The 22,070-nt window shown below is 49.0% G+C and overlaps 1 protein-coding gene across 6 annotated transcripts in view; it reads right to left on the bottom strand.

The window, feature by feature from the left end:
- PHACTR3 (phosphatase and actin regulator 3) overlaps positions 1 to 22,070 on the bottom strand; it is a 219,699-nt gene that overhangs the window by 49,743 nt on the left and 147,886 nt on the right. For 3 of the 6 annotated variants that reach the window (XM_059407334.1, XM_059407330.1, XM_059407333.1), the window contains exons 5-7: positions 19,188 to 19,412; positions 14,077 to 14,251; positions 13,033 to 13,280 (exon numbers count right to left, since the gene is read on the bottom strand). In XM_059407334.1, the coding sequence (XP_059263317.1) occupies positions 13,033 to 13,280; positions 14,077 to 14,251; positions 19,188 to 19,412 (648 nt within the window). The remainder of the gene's footprint in view (positions 1 to 13,032; positions 13,281 to 14,076; positions 14,252 to 19,187; positions 19,413 to 22,070) is intronic. The other 3 variants (XM_059407332.1, XM_059407331.1, XM_059407336.1) reach the window with 2 other exon arrangements.

Below are 22,070 nucleotides of genomic sequence, written 5' to 3'. Positions count from 1 at the left end.
ACTGGACTGAAAGGAAAAGTGGCTCAGCCATAAGAGTAGGGGGCATATAGCACACACAGGAGATACCTCTAACATATCAGGTTCTGGAGAACAGGGGACACTGCTCTGCAGGATACACTGCAGGACCTCTTGTTCATAAGGCCACTATGTTCAAGAGCAGTAGATGAAGCTGACTTCTATAACACAGAGAAATAGACTTAGGCAAAATGAGGACACAGAGGAATATGTCCCAAATGAAAGAACAAGACAAAACCACAACAAGAGACCTAAGTGAAATGGATATAAATAATATCCCTGGATAGAGAATTTAAACTAATGATCATAAAGGCACTCCCTGAACTTGAGAAAAGAGTGGAGGATATCGGTGGACCCTTAACAAAGAGATTTTAAAAATAACCAATCAGAGATGAATACAATAAATGAAATAAAAAATACACCAGATGGAACAAACAGCAGGTCAAGAGAAGCAGAAGAACAAATCAGTAGCCTGGAAAACAGAATAGTAGAAAGTAATCAAGCTGAGCAGATGAGAGAAAAACAAAAAATTTGCAAAATGAGAATAGACTCAGGGAACTCAGTGACACTATCAAGCATAGTAACAATCATATTATAGGCATCCCTGCAGAAGAAAGAGAAAAGTGGGCAGGAAATATATTTGAAGAAATAATCATTGAAAATGTCCATAATCTGAAGAAGGAAATAGACATCCAGGTCCAGGAGGCACAGATAACCCCCAAAAAATCAACCCAAGGAGGACCACACCAAGACACACAGTAAAATGACAAAAAAATAGTGAAAGAGAATTTTTAAATAATAAGAGAAAAGAAGACAGTTACATACAGGGGGAACCACATAAGGATAACTGCTGATTTTATAGTAGAAATTTTGCAGGCCAGAAGACAGTGGCATGCTATATTCAAAATGCTAAAAGGAAAAAATCTGCAGCCAAGAATATCCAGCAAGGCTATCATTCAGAACAAGAGGGAGAGATAAAGAGTTTACCAGACAAACAAAGGTTAAAGGACTTTGTCACTGTTAAACCAGTCCTGCAGGAAACGTTAAAGGGGACTCTTGGAGTGGAAAGGAAAGACTCTAAGTAAAGTAGGAGTACTTTACTTTTTACTGCAGAAAAGCAGTAAAAATGAGTCAAGGGACTTACAAAAGGGTGTAAAGTTTGACACCATATACTTAAGACATGGCAGGGAAAGGAGTAAAGAATGGATTCAAAGTTAAGTGGCTATAAACTTAATATACTCTACTATACGCAGAAGATGTTATATACAAGCTTAATGGTCACCATAAATCAAAACCAAGTAATAGCTCCGCAAACAATGAGGAGAAACAAACTCAAGTGTATCACTAAAGAAAGCCAAATAATCATGAGAAAAGACAGAAAGGAGAACAAGAAAACAAAGGAAGAGAAAAGAACTATAAAAACACCCACAAAACAAGTAGCAAAATGGAAATAAATATACTATCAATAATTACACTGACTGTAAGTGGACAAAATGCTCTAATCAAAAGACATAGGGTGACAGAATGGATTAAAAAAACAAAAACAAAAACAAGATCTATCTTACTGCTGCCTACAAGAGACTCATTTCAGACCTAGACTCCTGCAGACTGAAAGTGAAGGAATGGAGGAACATGTATCATACAAATGGATGTGATAAAAAAGCTGGGGTAGCGATACTTTTATCAGACAAACAGATTTTAAAACAAAGACGGTAATAAGAGATGAAGAAAAACACTATATAATCATAAAGGGAACAATTCAGCAAGAAGATATGACAATTGTAAATATTCATGCACCCAACATGGGAGCACCCCAATACATAAAACAAACATAAAGGAACTATTTGATAATACAATAATAATAGGGGACTTTAACACCCCACTTACATCAATGGACAGATCATCTGAATGGAAAAAACCAACAAGGGAATGACTTTGAATGACACACTGTACCAAGGTGAATTTAACAGATATATTCAAAACATTCTATGCTAAAACAGCAAAAGACATGTTTTTTTAAATGCACGTGGGACCTTTTCCAGAACAGATCACATATTAGGGCCACAAAACCAGTCTCAACAAATTCAAAAAGATCAAAGTCATACCATGCATCTTTTCTGACCACGATGATACAAAAATAGAAGCCAACCAGAAGAGAAGATCTGGAAAAAGCTCAAACATACGGAGGTTAAATAACATGCCACTAAACAATGACCAGATCAACTAGGAAATAAAGGAAATTAAAAAGGACACAGAAATAAATAAAAATGAAAACAAAACTATCCAAAATCTTTGGGATGCAGCAAAGTTCTAAGAGGGAAGTTTATAACAATACAGGTGTACCTCAAAAAGAAAAATCTCAAACAACCTAAACTTATATATAAATGAGCTACAAGAAGAAGAGCAAAACCCAAAACTGGTAGAAGAAAAGAAGTAATAAAGATTAGAGCGGAAATAAATGAGATGGAAACTAAAAACAAAAATTAGAAAAAAACAATGGAATGGATCAATGAAACTAGGAGCTGGTTCTTTGAAAGATCAACAAAATTGGTAAACCTCTACCCAGACTCATTAAAAGAAAAAAAAAAAAGGACTCAAAATCAGAAATGACAGAGGAGAAATAACTGAATAACAGAAACACAAAGGACTCTAAAAGGATATTACAAAAAATTATATGCTAACAAACTGGATAGCCTAGAGGAAACGGATAAATTCCTAGAAACATATAACCTCCCAAAACTGAATCAGGAAGAAAAAGAAAATCTGAACAGATTACTAGCAAGGACATTGAATCAGTAACCAAAACACTCCTGACAAACAAAAGCTCAGAAAAAGATGGTTTCATAGGTGAATTCTACCATACGTTTGAAGAAGAGTATTCTTTCTCCTCAAACTACTCCAGAAAATAGAAGTGGAGGATAGCTTACAAATTCTTTCTAGGAGACCATCATTATCCTGACACCAAAACAGATAAAGACACATAGGCCTATATTGCTATGAACACAGATGCTAACATCCTCAACAAAATATTAACTAACCAAATCCAACAATACATTAAAAAAAATCAATCACCATTTAAAAAGTACAACATCTGTTCAGGGTTAAAAAAACAAAAACAAAAACAAAAAAACACCACAACCCTCAGTAGGGACACCTGTGTGGATTAGCTGGTTAAGCATCTTGATTTTGGCTCAGGTCATAATCTAAAGGTCATGAGATGGAGCCCCACAATGAGCTCTACACTCAGCACAGACTCTGATTGACCCTGTCTCTCTGCTCCTCCTCCTCACCACAAGCTCTCTGTCAAATAAATAAATAAATCTTAAAAAAAAAAAAAAAACTCAACAAAGTTTAGAGGGAACATACCTCAACATAGACCTTATATGAAACAAAGACTTTATATGAAAACCCACAGTGAACATCATACTCAATGGGGAGAAAATGAGAGTTTTTCCCCTAAGGTCAGAAGGAAAACAGGGATATCCATTCTCACCACTTTCTTCAACATAGTACTGGAAGTCCTAGCCTCAGCAATCAGACAACAAAGAAATAAAAGGCATCCAAATTGATAAGGAAAAAGTAAAACTTTCCCTATTTGCAGATGACATTATACTATATAGGTGAAACCATAGAGACACCATAAAAAAAACTACTAAAACTAATATATGAATTCATTAAGGTCACAGAATACAAAAACCAATGCACAGAAATCTGCTGCAATTCGATACCCTAATAATGATGTACTGGAAAGAGAAATTAAGAAAACAACACCATTTACAATTTCATCAAAGATAATAAAAAGCCTAGGAATAAAATTAACCAAGGAGGTAGAAACCCTGTACTCCAAAAACTAATAACTGGCCACAGCAACTTCTTACTAGACATGTCTCCAAAGGCAAGGGAATCAAAAGCAAAAATGAACTTCTAGGACTTCATCAAGATGAAAAATTTCTGCAAAGCAAAGGTAACACTCAACAAAACTAAGAGGTAACCAACAGAATGGGAGAAGATATTCACAAATGATATTACAGATAAAGGGGTGGTATCCAAGTTCTAATAGGAACTTCTCAAGCTCAATATCCAAACAACAAATAATCCGGTCAAAAAATGGGCAGAAAATATGGATACTTCTCCAAAGAAGACACACAAATGGCCAACAGTCACATGAAAAAAATGTTCAAGATCACTAGCCATCAGGGTAATACAAATCAAAACCACAATGAGATACAACCTTACACCAGTCGGAATGGCCAAAATTAACAAGATAGGAAACAACAAATGTTGGCCAGGATGTGGAGAAAGGGGAACCCTCCTATACTGTTGATGGGAGTGCAAGCTGGTGCAGCCACTCTGGAAAACAGTATGGAGGTTCCTCAAGATGTTAAAAATAGAACTACCCTAAGACCCAGTAATTGCACTACTGGGTATTCAATCCAAAGATACAAATGTAGTGAAAAGAAGGGGCACATGAACCCAAATGTTCATAGCAGCAAAGTCTATAATAGCCAAACTGTGGAAGGAGCTGAGACACCCTTCAACAGATGAATGGATAAAGAAGATATGGTCCATAATTACAATGGAATATTACTCAGTCATCAGAAAGGACGAATACCTACCATTTGCATCAACATGGATGGAACTAGAGGAGATGACGTTGAGTGAAGTCAAGCAGAGAAAGACAATTATCATATGGTTTCACTCAGACGTGGAACATAAGGAATAGAGCGGAGGACCATAGGGGAAGGGGAAAAAATACTGAATAGGAAGAATCAGAGAGGGAGACAAACCATGAGAGACTCTGAACTCCAGGAAACAAACAGAGGATTACAGAAGGGGTGTGGGATGGGGTAGTGGGTGATGGGTACTAAGGAGGGTACGTGTTGTGATGAGCACTGGGTGTTATACGCAACTAATGAGTCATTGAACACTATATCAAAAACTAATGATGTACTACTATATATTGGCTAATTGAACATAATGAGAAAAAAAATTGAAGATGACACAAACAAATGAAAAGACATTTCTTGCTCATGGATTGGAAGAAGAAACAATGTTAAAATGTCCATACTACCCAAAGCAGCCTACAGACTTAATGCAATCCCTGTCAAAATACGAACAGCATTTTTCACAAATCTAGAACCTTCCTAAAATTTGTACGGAACTGCAGAAGACCCTGAGGACACAAAGAAATCTTGGAAAAGAAACAGGAAGCTGAAGGCATGACAATTCCAGATTTCAAGATCTATTACCAAGAGGTAGTATCTAAAACAGTATGGTACTGGCACAGAAAGAGACACATTAATCAATGAAACAGAAAAGAAAACCCAGAAATAAACATGCAATTATATGGTTAATCTTAACAAAGAAGGCAAGAATGTGGAATGGGAAAAAGAGTGTCTTCAACATACGGTATTGAGAAAACTGGAGCGCTCCATGCAAAAGAATGAAACTGGACCACTTTCTCACACCACAACAACACACTGGAAATGGATTAGGGACCTAACTGTAAGACCTGAAAGCATAAAAATCCTAGAAGAGAACACAGGCAGTAATTTCTCTGACATTGGCCATACCCACATTTTTCTAGATAGGTCTCCTAAGGCAAGTGAAACAGTAGCAAAATAAACTATTGGGACTGCATCAATATAAAAAGCTTCTGCCCAGCAAAGGAAAACACAACAAAGCAAAAGATAACTTGCTGAATGGGAGAAGGTATTTGCCAATGACATATCTCATAAAAGGTTAGTGTCTAAAATATAGACTTACACAATCCAACACCAAAAAGTCAATCCAATTAAAAAATAGGTAGATGACATGAACATTTTTCAAAAAAAGACTAAGAAATGGCCAATAGATAACATGAAAAGATGTTCAACACCACTCATCATCAGGGAATGCAAGTCAAAACCATGTCAAGATAACACTTCACATCTGTTAGGATGGTTAAAATAACAAATAAAAAATCAATTGGTGAGGATGTGGAGAAAAAGGAACTCTCACACACTGCTTGAGAATGCAAACTGGTGCAGCCACTGTGGAAGACACTATGGAAGGTCCTCCACAACCGAAAAATAGATCTACCATAAGATCCAGTAATTGCACTACTCTTTACCCAAAGAACACAAAAAATACTATTTTTGAGAGGGTACATGCATCCTTATGTTTACTGCAACATTATTTATAATAACCAAATCACAGAAGCAGTCCAAAGTGTCCATCAACAGATGCATAAAGAAGTTATATGTGTGCAATGAATGTTACTCAGTCATCAAAAAGAACGAAATCTTAACCCTCTGCAACAAAATGGATGGAACTAGGGGATATAATGCTAAGTGCAATAAGTCAAACAGAGAAAGACAAATACTGTATGACTTCACTCATGTGTGGAATTTAAGAAACAAAATAAATGAACAAAGGAAAAAAAGGAGACAGAAAAATAGACTCTTGACTCTAAGATTGAGTGGATGGCTACCAGTGGGGGGTGGATGGGGATGTGGGTGAAACAGGTGATGGGGATTGAGGAGGGCACCTGTGAGGAGCACCGGTGACGTATAGGAGTGTTGAATCATTATACTGTCCACCTGCAACTGATATAATACTGTATATTAACTATAGTGGAATTAAAATTAAGAAAATAGAAGCACAAATGGTAGAAGAGAAGAACAAAGAACAAGGACAATAAACAGAAAACAATAATAAATGTGGTAGAAATTCACCCATCTACATTACCAATCCCTTTTAATGTCAATGGCCTAAATATGCCAATTAAAAGGCAGAGGTTGTCAGAGTAGATTAAAAAAATAAAAAATTCGGGCGCCTGGGTGGCTCAGTGGGTTAAGCCGCTGCCTTCGGCTTGGGTCATGATCTCAGGGTCCTGGGATTGAGTCCCGCGTCGGGTTCTCTGCTCAGTAGGGAGCCTGCTTCCTCCTCTCTCTCTCTCTGCCTGCCTCTCTGCCTGCTTGTGATCTCTCTCTGTCAAATAAATAAATAAAATATTAAAAAAAAATAAGACAACTCTATGTTGTCTAAAGAAACTACTTCAGATATAAAGACACAGAGAGATTCAGATGGATGGACATAGACAAATATATCCTGAAAACACAAATCTAAATAAAACAGGAGTACCTACTTTAATTTTAGAAGAGCATATTTGAAAGCAAGGAAGGTTGTCGGGCATTCTACAGGATGAATAATGTGTAACAGTTCCTAACAAGTTTGCATCTAACAACAGCATGTCAAACTGTGTGACAAAAACAGAACTGCAAAGAGAAGTAGGTGAGCACATTATTGTAATTAAGACTCCAACACCCCTCTCTCAGAAGTGGGCAGACCCAGGAATGGAAAATCAGTGAGGACTTGGTTGAACCCCACACCCGTGCCAACCAACTGGGTGTAAATGACACCCACAGACTAGTTCATCCAGCAAGAGCAGAACACACATTGTTCTCAAGATCACACGGAATATTCACCAAGATATACCACATTCCAGGCCATAACACACACCCTTACAAATTTAAAAGACTAGAAACTAAACACTGTCTGCTCCCAGATCACAATGCAATTAAACCAGCAATCAGTAACAGAATAGCACCTGGAAAATCCCAATACACATGAAGGGTAAACAACATATATCTAAACAACACATGAGTCAAAGAAGAAATCTCAACAGAGATTTTTAAATATTTTGAATTAAATAAAAATGAAAATGCAACTTATCAAAATTTGTGAGATGCAGTAAAAGCAGAGCTTGGAGGAAAATTTATAGCACTGAATGCATGGATTAGAAGAGAAAAAAGATCTAAAATCAGTAATCTAAATTTCCACCTTAGGAAACTAGGAAAAGAAGAACAAATTAAATCCAGAGCAAGAAGAAGGAAAGAAGTAAGAATCAGAGCAGGAATCGGTGATATCTGAAACAGCAAATCAAAGGAGAAAAAAAAAAATCAATGAAACCAAAAGATGGCTCTTTGACAAGATCAATAAAATTATTAACCTCCAGCCAGGATAATTAAGGAAAAAAGATAGAGACCACAAATTACTAATATCAGAAATGAAAGAAGAGACATCACTACAGATCCCACGGACATTAATTAAAAGAATAAAGAAATACTATGAACAGCTCCATTCCCACAGAATTCATAACCTAGAAGAAATGGACAATTCCTTGAAAGACACAATCTGTCCAAAATCACAAGAATAAACAGATTTTCTGAACAGGCTTATATCTAAGATATTGAATCAGTAATTAATAACCTTCCAAACAGAAAAGCACTAGGCTAAGATGATCTCACTGGTGAATTCTACTGAAATTTTAAGAAAATTATACCAATTCTCTGCAATCTCTTGGGAAGGACAGAAGCTGAAGATAGGAGGCTAACTCCTTCTGAGACCAGCATTACCCTAATACCAAAACCAGACAAAGACAATACAGGTAAAAAAAAAAAAAAAAACCCCACTCTAAACCAATATCTCTCATGAACACAGATGCAAAAATTTTCAGTAATATATTAAGAACAATTATTTAAATGGTTAAATAAGTTTTAGGGTGACCCCTGACTGGGTGGCTCAGTCAGTTAAGCATCTGACTCTTGATCTCAGCTCAGGCTCTGATCTCAGGACCATGAGTTCAAGCCCAGCAGTGGGCTCTACACTGGGTATAGAGCCTACTTAAAAAAGTTTAAAAATGCTAAGTTGTTAAATTTTAAATGTTTATATTAAAGTGAAATATTAAAATTCTAAATTAAATAAATTTTAATTAGCAAATTAGCTAGATATGGACATCATTTTTATTCAAAAAAAAAAAAGAAGAAGAAGAAGAATCTTGAGGTACCTGTGTTGCTCAGTCGTTAAGCATCTGTGTTCAGCTCAGGTCATTATCTCAGTGTCCCGGGATTGAGCCCCATATCGGGCTCCCTGCTCCACGGGAAGCCTCTTTCTCCCTCTCCCACTCCCCCTGTTTGTGTTCCTCTCTCGCTGTCTCTATCAAATAAACAAATAATCTATTAAAAACCAATTAATTTTAAAAAAGAATCAACACAGGCCATATAACCATCACAAAATAGGTCATGCACCTAAATGTAAAATTCGAAATGATAAAACTCTTAGAGGATAACATGAGAAAAACCTAAGTTAGCTTGAGTATGGTGAATCCTTTTCAGATACACTGCCCAAAGCACAGACCAGGATAAAAATAATCAACAATGTTGACTCGATTAGAAACTTCTGCTCTTTGACAGACAGCATCAAGAGAGTAAGACAAGACACAGAGCAGGAGGAAATATTTGTACAAGTTACATCTGATAGAGGAAGGCCATCCAAAATATAAACAACTCTTAACACTCAACCCTAAGAAAACAGATAATCTGATTAAAAAACAGGTCCAAAACCTTGACACCTCACCAGTGAAGATCGACAAGCAGCAAGTGAGCGTGCGGAGAGTTGCTCCACATCACAGGTCATTGGGGGGATGCAAATTAAAACAATGACATCGCACCACACACCTCTGAGAAGGACCAGAATCCAGAGCGTTGACCATACCGGATGCTGGCGAGGACATGGGGCAGCGGGAGCTCACTCATGCTGCTGGGAATCAAAATGGCACAGACACTTGGGAAGACAGTTTGATGGTTTCTTACAAACTAAGCATAGTCCTACCACACCAATCTAGCAATCTCAATCCTTGGTATTTACCCAAAGGAGGTGAAAATCATGCCCACAAGAGAAATTTCACAGGAGTTTTTATAGCAGCTTTACTCATAGTTACCAAAACCTGGAAGGAACCAAGATGTCCCTCAGAAGGGGATGGATAAACAGCCATCCGTCCAGACAGTGGGACAACGGAGTATTATTCAGCACTAAAAGGAAATGAACTCTCCAGCCATGAAGATACGGAGGAAACCTGACTGCATATTACTAAGTGAAAGAAACCAGTCTGGAAAGGAGACTCACTATACGATTCCAAATCTATGTGACATTCTTGAAAAGTAAAACTGCGGACAATAAAAAAGATGAGTGGTTGCGGGGTGGGAGGGATGCACAGGGGAACCATGGAGGAGTTCTGGAGCAGTGAAAATTCTCTGAATGACATCATTCAAGTCCTGGTACATTTGTCTAAACCCACAGAAGGCACAACATCGAACCCTTTGGGGGGACGAGGGGTCCGTAGGTTCATCATTTATCACAAATGCACCACTGCGGTGAGCGACACTCGTAACAGGGGGGCCACGCAGGGCACAGGGCTGGGGAGACCCATGGAAGTCTCTGTAACTTTCTCTTGATTTTCCTGTGAACCTACAACTACTTTTTAAAAATTAAATCCTAAAAATTCGCCTTTGATGAACCCGAGAACATTCTCGGTGTCCTGTTTTTACCCAGCACCGACGGCACACCCCATGAAGGTTTCTGCGCCCACCACAGGACAGCCTGTCACATATCTCTCTGTGTTGACCAAGACACTTCATTGTCATGGAAATCCAACTGTCAGACTCCGAGTACGACAGGTGCACTGTTTCACTACAAAGAGTCAAGTGGGACAGTCTTCTGGCTGATTCATGAGGTAACCTGCCTGGGGTGAGGCCACCACCAGCTCTAAGAAATAGAATTCTCTCGCTGATGTGTAGGACGTCACCTCACTAGAGAACCCTGGGTGTCACATCCTTGGAATGTTCATGTGGGACATGACAATGCCCGGGACACTTCTTGAACCCGAGAGAAGCAAACAGCTGACCCTTGTCACTACTGTCCTACCAGGCAAAGCAGACTACTTTCAGGGACCCTGCCTGCTGTAACTGTCCTTCTAAAAGTAACACTTCTAGACTTTTCTAGAACCAAAATAGAATTTTTTTTCTTCAAGTACTTTATCGGAGAAGTTCTTGGAAAGAATAAGACACACAGGGGAATGTATAAAAGCAAGGAACCCACTTTCCACACTGGATTTCCACTTTGGGAGCCCCGCATCAGGCACCCGGCAGGAACACCCGGAGGCTCGACTGGCATTAGACTAGACTCTCCAGACATTCCTGACGGCGTGTAAGGCAAGCCCAGCCCACAACAGGTTGCACGGGGAACTGTCCAGAACACTGGCGGGCACGGAGGAGGGGCCAGACGTGCAGACACTTGTCTCCGGGTTTGCAGAAACAGTGAAGTGCAGCACGTTCCTGGGCAGCGTGGGGTGAGCCTGCGCACGTTAGCAACAGTGTTTCCAGAAGGAGTTCTCCCCTCGCTGTGTCCATCAGACCGCGGCGGCTCAGCCAGGAGCATGTTCTGCCATCGGGAGTGACTGGCAGAGATGGTGACCCCAAGACATGTGTACCCTGTCTCTGTGAATGCGACCTTATTTGGGAAAAAAGGCGATTTGTTTTTCTAGATGTAATTAAGGATGTCAAAATGAGGAGATGCACCCATGATTACGCAGATGAGCCCTACATCGAGTGACTAGGGGCCCCATCATAAAAGGAGAAGGCGTGTCTATGGCCGCACCACCTTGAACATGCTCTGTCTCGTGCGATCTCGGCAGCCAAGCAGGATCGGGCCTGGTTCGTACTTGGATGGGAGAAAGGGAGAGGATCCAGGGAGAAGAGGAGAAAGGGAGGCGACAGCGGACACTGCAGGGAGCCGCTGCCGAGCCCAGGAGAGCCTCGAGCCGCCAGCAGCTGAGGGGCAGACAGAATCCAGCCCCGGAGCTGGAGGGAGCGTGGCCCAGGGGGGTGGAGGTCAGACGTCCTGCTGAACACCCTCCAAGGCACAGGACACGTCCCCAGCGTCCCTGGTGCTGAGCCTGGGGGACACCTGCACCAGACTGGCTTCCCCACTTTCACCAGCCATTCTCAGAGATCTCCCGCGGGACCCCCTCCCTCAGAGGCTGACAGGTGTTCGAGGAAGAGAGTTCTGGGGCCAGGGGAGCTGGGGGAAGTCCACAGGCTCAGGCTCCTGTGATGCATCCGGAGGCCCTTGGCCAGGGGCTGGCTCCATGTTTCTGGCTCAGTGATCAAAGCCAGCCTCTTCCCAGCACCCAGAACCCTGGAGCTCCTCACACGCGCTGGCACCCCCTCCCGGAAATGCCTCGCTGGCCACGGTGGGAAAGGCTCAGAGGTATGTGGAGGGACAGGACGGCTGACAGCCAGGGCTGCCCTCTGACACCTCACGTAACCAGGTCATGGTGCCGATGCCCGTATCCCTCCAGGACCAGCCAGGGCTAAGGTCAACATCAGCCCCTTCCCCATCTGCCACCAGACACCCAAGGAAAAAGCAAGTTGCTGGGCTGGGTCCCTGGTGCCTCTACCCAGAGCTCTGCCCACGGTGGTGACAGTCAGCATGAGACCGAGCCTCAGGCAAGGAGAGGGCGCTGTCCCCTCTCCGTGCTCCCTTAGCCTGGCTGGCACCTCCTCTCCCTTCACCACTGTGGGGAGGGGGGCTGCGATGCTGTATCTCCCTGAGCCCATGTCCTCAAGGACGGAGCACGCCCTCTGACCTCCGGAGCACACTGGGGGGACAGAGCTGGAGCTGAGCCTCTGCTGGCCTCCGGAACGTGTGTTCCCACAGCAGTAGGCGCCGGCCGGAGGGCACGACTTCGGGGATGGCCGCTGGACTCTGGCCCTCTCTCCCTCCTCCTTCCGCCGCAGCTCGCTCTCCTGGCACAATTTTTGCAGCTCGCTCTCCTGGCACAGTTTTTGCTCTATTTCCCAAACACTGGACCTCAGAGTAGCACCTGTACTTCTGTGCGCGGGGTCTCCCTGAGCAGCCCGCTCTCGAACTTACTACCGAGCCTCTTCTAGGTGTTTTCAAAGACATTCAAAAATGACGATGCAGTTACCAAAGTAAAACGGGTCCACTCAGCACCCCCTAGTCCCTGCCAGGGCCTGTCCGCTCAGGAGCGTCCCCCTCCCATCGCCCAGGGGGCAGGCCCTTGACCGCCCCCCCCCCCTGGAGCCTGAATTCCCCCCCACCCCCGCCACCCCTGCCACCCCTGCCCTCCGGCCCGAGCCCCCGCCCCGCCCTGCTGGCTCCCACGCTCCGCACCAGAGATGATGGAGTCGTTCAGCGCCTCTTCGTCCTGATACACCAGCAGGTCGTCCTTGAGTTCCGAGTTCACGATCAAGTTCTCCTTGTTCTCCTCCGACCCTCTGGCGGCGGCCCGCTTGCTCTCCGAGACCCCATCGAAGCTCCAGGCCTCCTCCCTCTCCTTGGCCCGCTCCACGCTGGACGTTCTCGACAGGCGGACGTCCGCCCGCTTCTTCGGGGACGCCTTACTGTCCCTTCCTTGGAAACTGAATCAGAAGACGGTTGGGGTTGGACGCTGTCCGCCTCCGCGCAGAACCCAGCCCAGCCGACCCGGGGGCTTGTGAGGAGACTGCAAAGGTGGCCCCCAAATGCGCGCGGCACCCAGTTTCTGTCCGAAGGCATGGGACGAGCAGCCCCAGGGGCGCACGGGCTCCGGCTGTGGACAACGCGCGGTGCGGGGCGGAGCGGGGAGGGACGCAGACGGGCAACCGCACTCCGCACCGCACAGTTCGGGCTCCGGGACGACCCGGGATCAGGCAAGGGCGCTGCGCTCCAGCGGCGTTTCTGCCCAGCCCTACGGGCGTCCCGTTACCTGTCCGCTTTGCCCTCTATCAACCACTTCTTCTTCTCTGTGTAGGGACATGTGAGACCAAAGGTAAAACTAGAAGCTTCAAGAGCAGGCTTAATTATCCTCCTGCCTAATGAAACCTGCAAGTCTTCAGGGTCCGGGGGCAGTGTGACAGCTGCTTCTCTTCCACAGGCGCGCCTGCCCTCCCTGGGCCCCCCGGGGAGAAACCCAGGGGCTCTACGGCCAGGCTCCCACCCAGAATGTCCTCCCCCAGAATGTGGCAACCAACACCAGAGCCCGGTAGGAAATCAAAAGGTGGGGTTCTTGTCCAAAAATTCACAATTTCAAGACTGTGACAGCAGTGTACAGAGACCAGTCCAGCGGGGTGTGTGTGTGTGTGTGTGTGTGTCTGTGTGACTACACAGGTGCGCAGTACAAGGCTGACGGGGATCCGGGCACCCAGGTCTCTGTACCAGCAGGGCAGAGGGCCTCACCTGTCCTGGCGATGCTTGGTGGCCAGCGCCCTGTGCAGCTCCTCAATGACACGGCTGGGGGGCAGCGGCCGGTGGACAGTGGTGAGATGTGGAGACCCCGTGGGCGTGGACAGCTGTCCTCGGAGGGGAGGGTCAGCACTCTTCCCACCAGGGCCTTGGAAGAGCGCAGTCTGGCCTGGAGTGTGAGAGGGACCAGCGGGAACGTGAGTCTCTGGGAGTGGGGAGGAAGGAGTCTGCAAAAGACAGGAGCCCAGGAGCAGAGGACACAGCCCCTGGCCGGGGGACCCTCACACCCTGTTCAGATGTTGTGCCAGGTCCCCTGCCCCCAGAGCCAGAGCCAGGGCTCACCCCTGTCCAGATCCACCCATGGGCCCTCCGGCCTCCAACCCTGGGAGCTGAGTTCCACTGGCTCCCGGCAAGGTCTCAGGCACAGGCCACCCTCCTTCCTGAAGCTCTGCTACAGATCTGGCTTCCCGAAGCCACACTTCCTATCGTGGGAACCAGCACAGTTCCCCCAGCGCGGCAGGGGTCGCTCAGCCGGACCGACCAGTGTCCCTGCTTCCTCACATCTCCTCCCAACCCTCCCCGCATACCTCACCCGGTGGGAGCATTGGGAAGGCGAGCAGCTCCCATTTTCCTCGGCACAGCATCTAGGCTCCCGGCCTAGTTCCAGGGCCCCATAGGCTGCCCCGCTCGGTGCTCTGGCTTCATCTCCTCCGCTATCCCCATCAAGCTCTTTTCACTCTAGGACAGGAGGATCTTTCCAGTCCTTGAGGAAACCACACGCTCTACTCTGAGCCTTTGCATACTCTGTTCCCTTTTCCTGGAATGCTTTTCCCTTCCCCTGTCTGCACCAATCTCACTTCCTTGGGGAGACCTTCTGTGAATCCCCACCCTTGTGCAGAGTCCACCATACCTGCCCCTGGGAATCAAGGCAGCCCTGACACCCTCTCTTCCCGCTTGGCATGAATTCCTTCATGGGGTCTGTCCTTCTCCTGACTGCGCCTCTGGGCAGGGCCGGCATCTGCCTTTCCTACTGCTGTACCCCCAGGCCTGGCACTTGATACGTGTGCAACAGACATTCATTTACATGAAACAAGTCTGAAGACTCAGAAAAGAGCTGCTCAAGTCCATCCTAAGAATGTGAGGCTTCCCTCCCTAAGAGCTACTTTCGGAATGCTCACTCCAAGCCCTGCACAGCATCGGGGGCTCGGGGCAGCCGAAAGCAGGGGTTTGCTCATTACATAGATCTGGCCTCCGGTCTCCATCGGCTACTTACCAGCTGGAAGAGCCCCCCCACCCAGCCACCCAGGCAAGCCCCCTGAACTCTCAAAGCCTCAGCCTTCTTGTCTGTTAAATGGGCCAAGAGCTCCCTGACAGGGCAGCAGGAGCCTGGCAGCTGGGGTGGGGGGTGGGGGCTGGCATGTGTTACGTGTTCGTACACAGACTCGCTCCCAGACTGGTCTCTGCAGACGCAGCCTCCAGGCTCCATCAATTTGTTTGATGGGGTACAAACAAACCAACTCCCTTTTCAGCCTCAGCAGGAAGAGAGAGACACACACAGATCTAAGCCACTCCGTAAAAGACAAAGCCTTTCTGACGCAATCCTAGAAGGTGGACGGTGACAATAAACACACACACGCGCGCGCGCACGCCTAGAAGGAAAACTTTAAGTCTCACTGAAACATGTCATTTCTACTTCTTCACAAGCACCAACAGCCCAGGCCTTGTTCTCAATGGGCCTCGAGGCCGGTCGGGCGGAGCCAGGAAGGAAAGGCAGACAGAAAGCCAACACAAGGGTTTTAGGGAGAGATGGGCTCAGGCCAGGGCTGTGGGAGCAGGTGGGCTGGTGACAGGGCTCAGGTGAGGCTTCTCAGCAGGACCCTCTTAGCGGATGGACGGCACCCAAGGGATGACACGGTGCCAGCCAGAGTCCGACAGAGCAGGTGGGGGCTCTACCGTGAGTGTGGCCCACAGACCATCCCAGCTGTCCGCACTCCGCTAGCTCATCCCCGCCAGCCTCCGTCCCTGCTGGTCCTGGGGACCACACCCCAAGGAGGTGATGCCCTGCTGTTGCCTGGAATCCTTACTCCACACCTTCTAGGAAGGCGTCCCCAGCCCAGGGAGATGGAGGCGACGTGCGCTGCCTGGGCTCACTCAGCCGGGACTCTGAGGGGGTCTCCACACCCCACCAACCACGGGCGCACGGAGTGAGTGCTTCCCCCATGCCGCTCTGCTGACCCCTTTCCCGGCCCACCTCCCCCAGCCTGGCCAGGGCGCCTCTCGCCCTCCCCGTGTCTCAGGTGTGGAACCAGGCTCCGAAGCCAACTCCGAGTTGTGCCTCCAGGGTGTGGCAGGGGCTGGGACTGGGACGTGTCTGAGTGTAGCTGGCAGAGTCTACGGGACCCCCGTGTGGAGGGGCAGCTGTGCCCCAGCTGGGCAGGGGCAGCTCTGCCCTGAGGGGGGTTCACTCACAACGGGCCCAGGTCCAGGCAGGTGAGACACAGGTGAGTCAATGGACCTAACGCAGTTCCTACAAACAGGGGCGAGGTTTTCGGCCAGCGAGAGCACATGCCCACCTTTTCGGGGCTGCTGGGACTCGGGGCTGCGGACAGGAAGACTGGTCAAGGGGAGCCCAACACGCGGATGACGGGTAAAGTTTACGTGGTTTCCCATGTTAATATTTAACACTTAAACGTATGTGAACGTTTAAAATGCTGGCAACCCATTAAAACAACTTAAACCCCAAACAGACCCAGCAGAGCAAGTCTGTGAGTGGCCTGGGGGCGTGGAGACGATTCCCGACCTCCGTCGCAGACAAGAAAGCGTCTCCTAGGGACTGGGCTTGTACCTGCTGTCCCCCTGGGTCCCAGCTAAGCCCGGGTCAGGGGCCTTCCTCTGCTGCCACCCAGTGCCACACGCTGAAGCTTCCCCCAAAAGAAGAGGAAGAGGTAGAAGGGAGAAAACAGACACGTCACCAAAATGCATTCTCGGCGGTTAAAAAGCACCAAAGCCGCCCGCCTGTGCTGTCGCGGCTCCTAGTCCCGCCCCCATGTCAATCCCCCCTATGTTCTGGAGCTCCTTGGAAGCAGAGGGCGGAAGTCGGGGTGCTGAACCTGAGGCCCTGAACCAGAATTTCGGCTGTGAGAGCAAGCAGTCGCCATAGGGGAGCGTGTGGCCCGCGGCCGGGTCCGTCCCGAGCACGGCGGACACGGGTCATCTCGGGCTGTGAGCTACCCCGGGACCAGAGCGAACTGCAGGTGAGCCAGAAGAAAACGTGCTGGACGGTGCCCGGTCGGATGGATTTCCAGCGGTTTCAGGTCGCCACGGGTGGAGAAGAAATTGATCACAGGACAGGAGCAAGACACAGGACCGTGAGAGCCTGATCAACGCTTTCATCTGGGGGCCCTATCGCCGGCAACCTGCAGGCCTGGACTCCTTCCCAGAGATGCAGAAGCAGGTGGGTGAGGCTCGGGACATGCATCTGCTCCACCGACTGTAGCCGCGTGCACTCACTGAGCTCCTGCTGTATGCCTGGTGGGGTCCCAGGCGCGCGAGGCTCGGGACACGCATCTGCTCCACCGACTGCGGCCGCGTGCACTCACTGAGCACCTGCTGTATGCCTGGTGGGGGTCCCAGGCTGCTGTCTGGGATCTGGTGGGGGGCCGGTGGGGTCCTAGGCTGCGGTCACCAAATCCCACCAACGGGGTAGCTCAGAACAACAAGACTTCATTCTCTTGTGGTTGTCGGGGCCAGAAGTCCAAGACCCAGGGGTCAGGAGGACTAGAGGCTTCTGAGGGCTGAGTGGGAAACATGCCAGCCGCCCTCCAGCTCCTGGTGGCCACTGGCCAGCCTCACCATGCCCTGGCTTGCAAACAGGTCACTCCGACCTCTGTCTCCCCCTCATCTTCTGTGTCCTTTTCTGTCACTTGTAAGGACGTCCTCACTGGATTCGGGGTCCACATGAAGGCAGGATGATTTCTTCTTGTTCCTGATGTAATTATGTCTGCAAAGACCCTTTGCCAGAGAAAGCCACTTCCTGAGGTTCCAGATAGAAGTGAATTTTGAGGGGACACTGTTCAACCCTTGGGGCAAGGTGAAGGGATGTGGCGGGTGCCAGAAGGCAAGGTGCACGTTGCTGCGGGGCGGGGGTCGGCACTGCCGGGGGAAGCAAGGAGAAGAATGCTATGGCGGGGCTGGGGGTGTCGCAAGCCTCAGGCCCAGAAGTGGGGTCGAGTCTCCATTAGCCATGGGACCCGGGGCATGTTGCCGGAGCCCCCGCGCCTCTGTCTCTTTAACTATGAATTGAGCACACACCCCCTCCCCCGAGAGGCTGGCACGCGCATTAGGAACAGGCGATGTGTACCCGGGCCTCCTTGTGACCCAGCAAGAGGGACAGAGCGGCAAGGAGAGCCGAGGTCAGAGCCGCTCAGGTCGGCCATCCGCGTGCCCTCCTGGCCCGCGACCCCCCGAGGCAGCGGGGGATCATCTACTCTTCGGGAGAGTCACCTCTTACGAAAGGACCTGCTTTCCCTCGAGACCAGGCTTGTCTCCTGTTTCTACCCGTGATGGCACAAGAAATGCCCAAACTCCAAAAGCCAATCTTTCCACGTCTGGGATTATTCAGCCAGTGTGGCCAACGCTACGGAAGCCGATGCCTTTCGGGGCCTCCGCCCGGCCGCGCTCCCCTCTCGGATCTCCGCCCGACAGGCCAGTGTTTATGTCTGGTTCTGCCCTGCAGGACGGAGCTCACGGGGGAGACGAGACCGTGAGAGAGAAAGATGGAGGGAGAGGAGGGCACGGAGCAGAGGACACCTGAACACCCAGGCGGACAGACAGACAGTCCTCATTCTGGGGGCGGCTGCACCTTCCGCATGAGGCTCTAGAAGACACCTTGTACCCCAGCTGACAGACTGCCCCATTCGCTCGAGGGAGCCCAAGGGGTCGACTCCTGACAACCAGAGCTCCGTGCTAAGAACTGCCCTCCTGCCTCCCGTTCTGCTCCCCAGACCCGCCCAGAGCCCAGCCCCCAAAAGCAAAGTGTGAGAGCCCGCCCGCCGTGGCGGCCCCCCAGGCCGAGAGCATGCGCTGATGAATGGAAGGACGTGTACCTGCGGACCCACCTGTGACGTTTCTCGTGGTTGGGGAGCCTGCCTTGGGCGGTGGGGTGGGCAACAGCGGGGGGCTGGGGAGTTGGCCCACGGATCTCTCCGGGGCTCTGGGAGGACTGTCCAGGGAGTCAGACCCAGCTACGGCTTGAGAGGGCTCGTCCGTGGTTGGCGGGAGGCTGCCGGCGGCGTCTGCTTCTTCACCTCTGGATGCGGACGGCATCTTGGCTGGTTCAAAGGCAAAACAGCATTGATAAGCTACTCTTCCTCCGGCCAGGGCGGACGTGAGCGAGGACAGTAAGGAGGCTTGGGCTGGGTGGGACTGCAACAGGCACAGCGGACAGAGATATAGATAGACCTGACTTGTGGTGAGTTCAGAGGTCAATGAACTGTTGGAAGTCAAAAGGGGGAAGTGGGGAGGGACCGAAGGGGAGGAGGGGAAGGGGAAGGAGGAACTTCGAGAGCGCAGGTAGTTCCGTACTTTCCCCACGCAGCCGGTGGCGCCAAAGTCCCGGCTCCCACCTGACCAGGGCATGGCGACGGCCACAGGATTCGGAAGGAGACATGCCCAGGCTCCCATCAGCTGCTGCACTGCGATCCCAGTAATTCACTAAAACCCCCTGGGCCTCCATTTACCCACAGGTGACATCTGATGACAAACACCAGGAGTCCCCCATGGGGTCGCTGCAGGGGTTAAACAGGAAGTAATGATGAGATGAGCAGCTCAGCAGCTACTGACTTTGCGGGTCCGGTTTTCCACAGCCCCGGGCCCTGGCATGGAGGTCCCAGCAGGTGGCACGGGAGGCCGGGCGGTCCAGCGGTGAGGAAGAGTCCGCCTGCTCCGAGCCCTGCGGCCGCTCCCGCTCCTTCCTGCTGCTCCCTGAGCACCAGCCCGGCCTGTCCCAGTCCATGTTCACGTCTCCCTTCATCCGGATCAAGTTCTACCGGTCATCACGACACCACCTACCCCACAGGTACCCCCATGTCCTCTGCCCCACTTCCTTTCCATTTAGCTCCCTCATGAGGCCTCTGCCCCCCAGGTCCCGCCCCGTGAGTACTGCAGGAGAAAGATGATAGAGGAGCCCCAGTGTCCACCACTGTCGGCTCAGCTCTGCCTCAGACTCCTCCCCCCAGCTCCTCACCTTCCTCCTCCCCTGGGGAAACGGAGGCCTTCAGTTGGGGGTGGGGCACACTTCTTGGCTGCCTGACTCAAACACAATGGTCCCTGAAACCCCATATTGCCTCCCTCTTCCCTGATACAGGATCCCTGGGCCCACCCGAGATCCCAGCGCTCCCTGCCTTCGCGGAACACACCCAAGATGCCCAGTACGATGCCTATATACATCTCACCTTTTTTTTTTTTTTTTTTTTTTAAGACCAGCTGAGGAGGAGGACACAAACACTCATCAGAAACAGCTTGGTAGAGCTGGTCCTAAAGTCACCGTGAGGGTCATGCGTCAGGCAGAGTCCCGAAGGGCGGGGCGCTGTCCGCGGTGCTGAACACACAGCGCTGGCCAAACTTCACAAGTGGACACTGCACATTCCACGGGTCCCATGTCATTACCATTTCTGTCTTTTAACTCTCCATGGCTGACTCCATGGCTGGGACACTCTCGTGGCACAACACGGATAGGCCAGTTTCTGGGCCCTAGGGGTCTGGACAAGGTGAGCAGTGTATGACCTGGCCCCAGTTGTTCCCTTGGCTGTGCTGCCGAGGAAAAGGTTAACAGGAAGACTGAGCAGCCTAGGTCAGGTTCCCCACACCTGTGTCAGCCAGGGCAGGTCCACTTGGTATGTCTCAGCTGTCCTCAGTTCAATGTGTTTCTCTTTAGCTTCCAGACACCTGTCCCTGGTCCCCTCCATCATGCTGACCACAAATGCTCAGTCTCTCACCAGCATACATAGGCTGCCCAGGACCCAGCCCTCAGGCAACAGCTCTAACTCTCCCATCCTGTCCTCTGGCTTCAGAATCAATCCCATCTTTCTGTCAACCCTTGACCTTCCCTCCAAGCTCCAGACTCGTACATTATCAACCACTGTGACATCTCCATCTGAAGGTCAGAAAGACAAAATGAAACATTCCCAAACCCATCTCTTGATTTCCCAGGGGAAAGCCTTCCCGAGGCTTCCCTCTCCCACACTTGTCCATCCATCATCCATCCACCCATCTTGCAAATGTCCTGAAACATTTGCAATCCTGAAACTATTACAGGGTCCAGGCAGCCTTCCAGGAGCCACAGACACAGCACTAAAGCAGACAGATCCTTCACCAGGCTTCCTACACACCAGCTGAGCAGCCACACTGGACACCCAATGCCTTGGCCCTTGTATGTAATTCACAGATCAATCCTGGCTGGTCTACTTCCAAAATAACTCCCAGCCACGTCCACTTTCCTCCCTGTGCAAGCTTCCACAGCCTCTGCCTGGACCGCAGCAATGGTCTCCAGGGCTCTCTTCCTTCCTGCTATGCAGCCTGCCCCAAATCCATTATTGAAACCAGGGGTTGGTAAACTTTTTCCATAAAGGGTTTTGCAGGCCAGAGTGTCTCTGTTGGTGCAGCAGAGTCCAGAAGGCTGACCAATTCAAACAGCAAAACTTCCCTGCCTGTGCCCAGAGTGGGTATGTGCCACAATAGAACCTTCTGAGATGCTGGACAGGTTTCCTCCCTGTCCCTTTCAGTAGGCCACCAACCATGTGTGGCCAATGAGCAACTGACAAGTGGCCAGTGTGACTGGGAAGCTGATTTTTTTAAATTTCATTTAGTTTTAATTAATTTAAGTAGTCATGCAGCCACTGAGTACTGCGCTACACAGGGCAGCTGCAGACTTCTGGGAGGGAGTCAATGGTCACAGCCCCTACCCCCTCAACCAGAGAGAGATGCAGGGT

This window comes from Mustela nigripes, chromosome 7 (genome assembly GCF_022355385.1).
Source record: "Mustela nigripes isolate SB6536 chromosome 7, MUSNIG.SB6536, whole genome shotgun sequence".
NCBI classification, from domain to species: domain Eukaryota; kingdom Metazoa; phylum Chordata; class Mammalia; order Carnivora; family Mustelidae; genus Mustela; species Mustela nigripes.
Note: the sequence above shows the minus strand (reverse complement) of the source record. Positions and strands in the feature narration are given on the sequence as shown.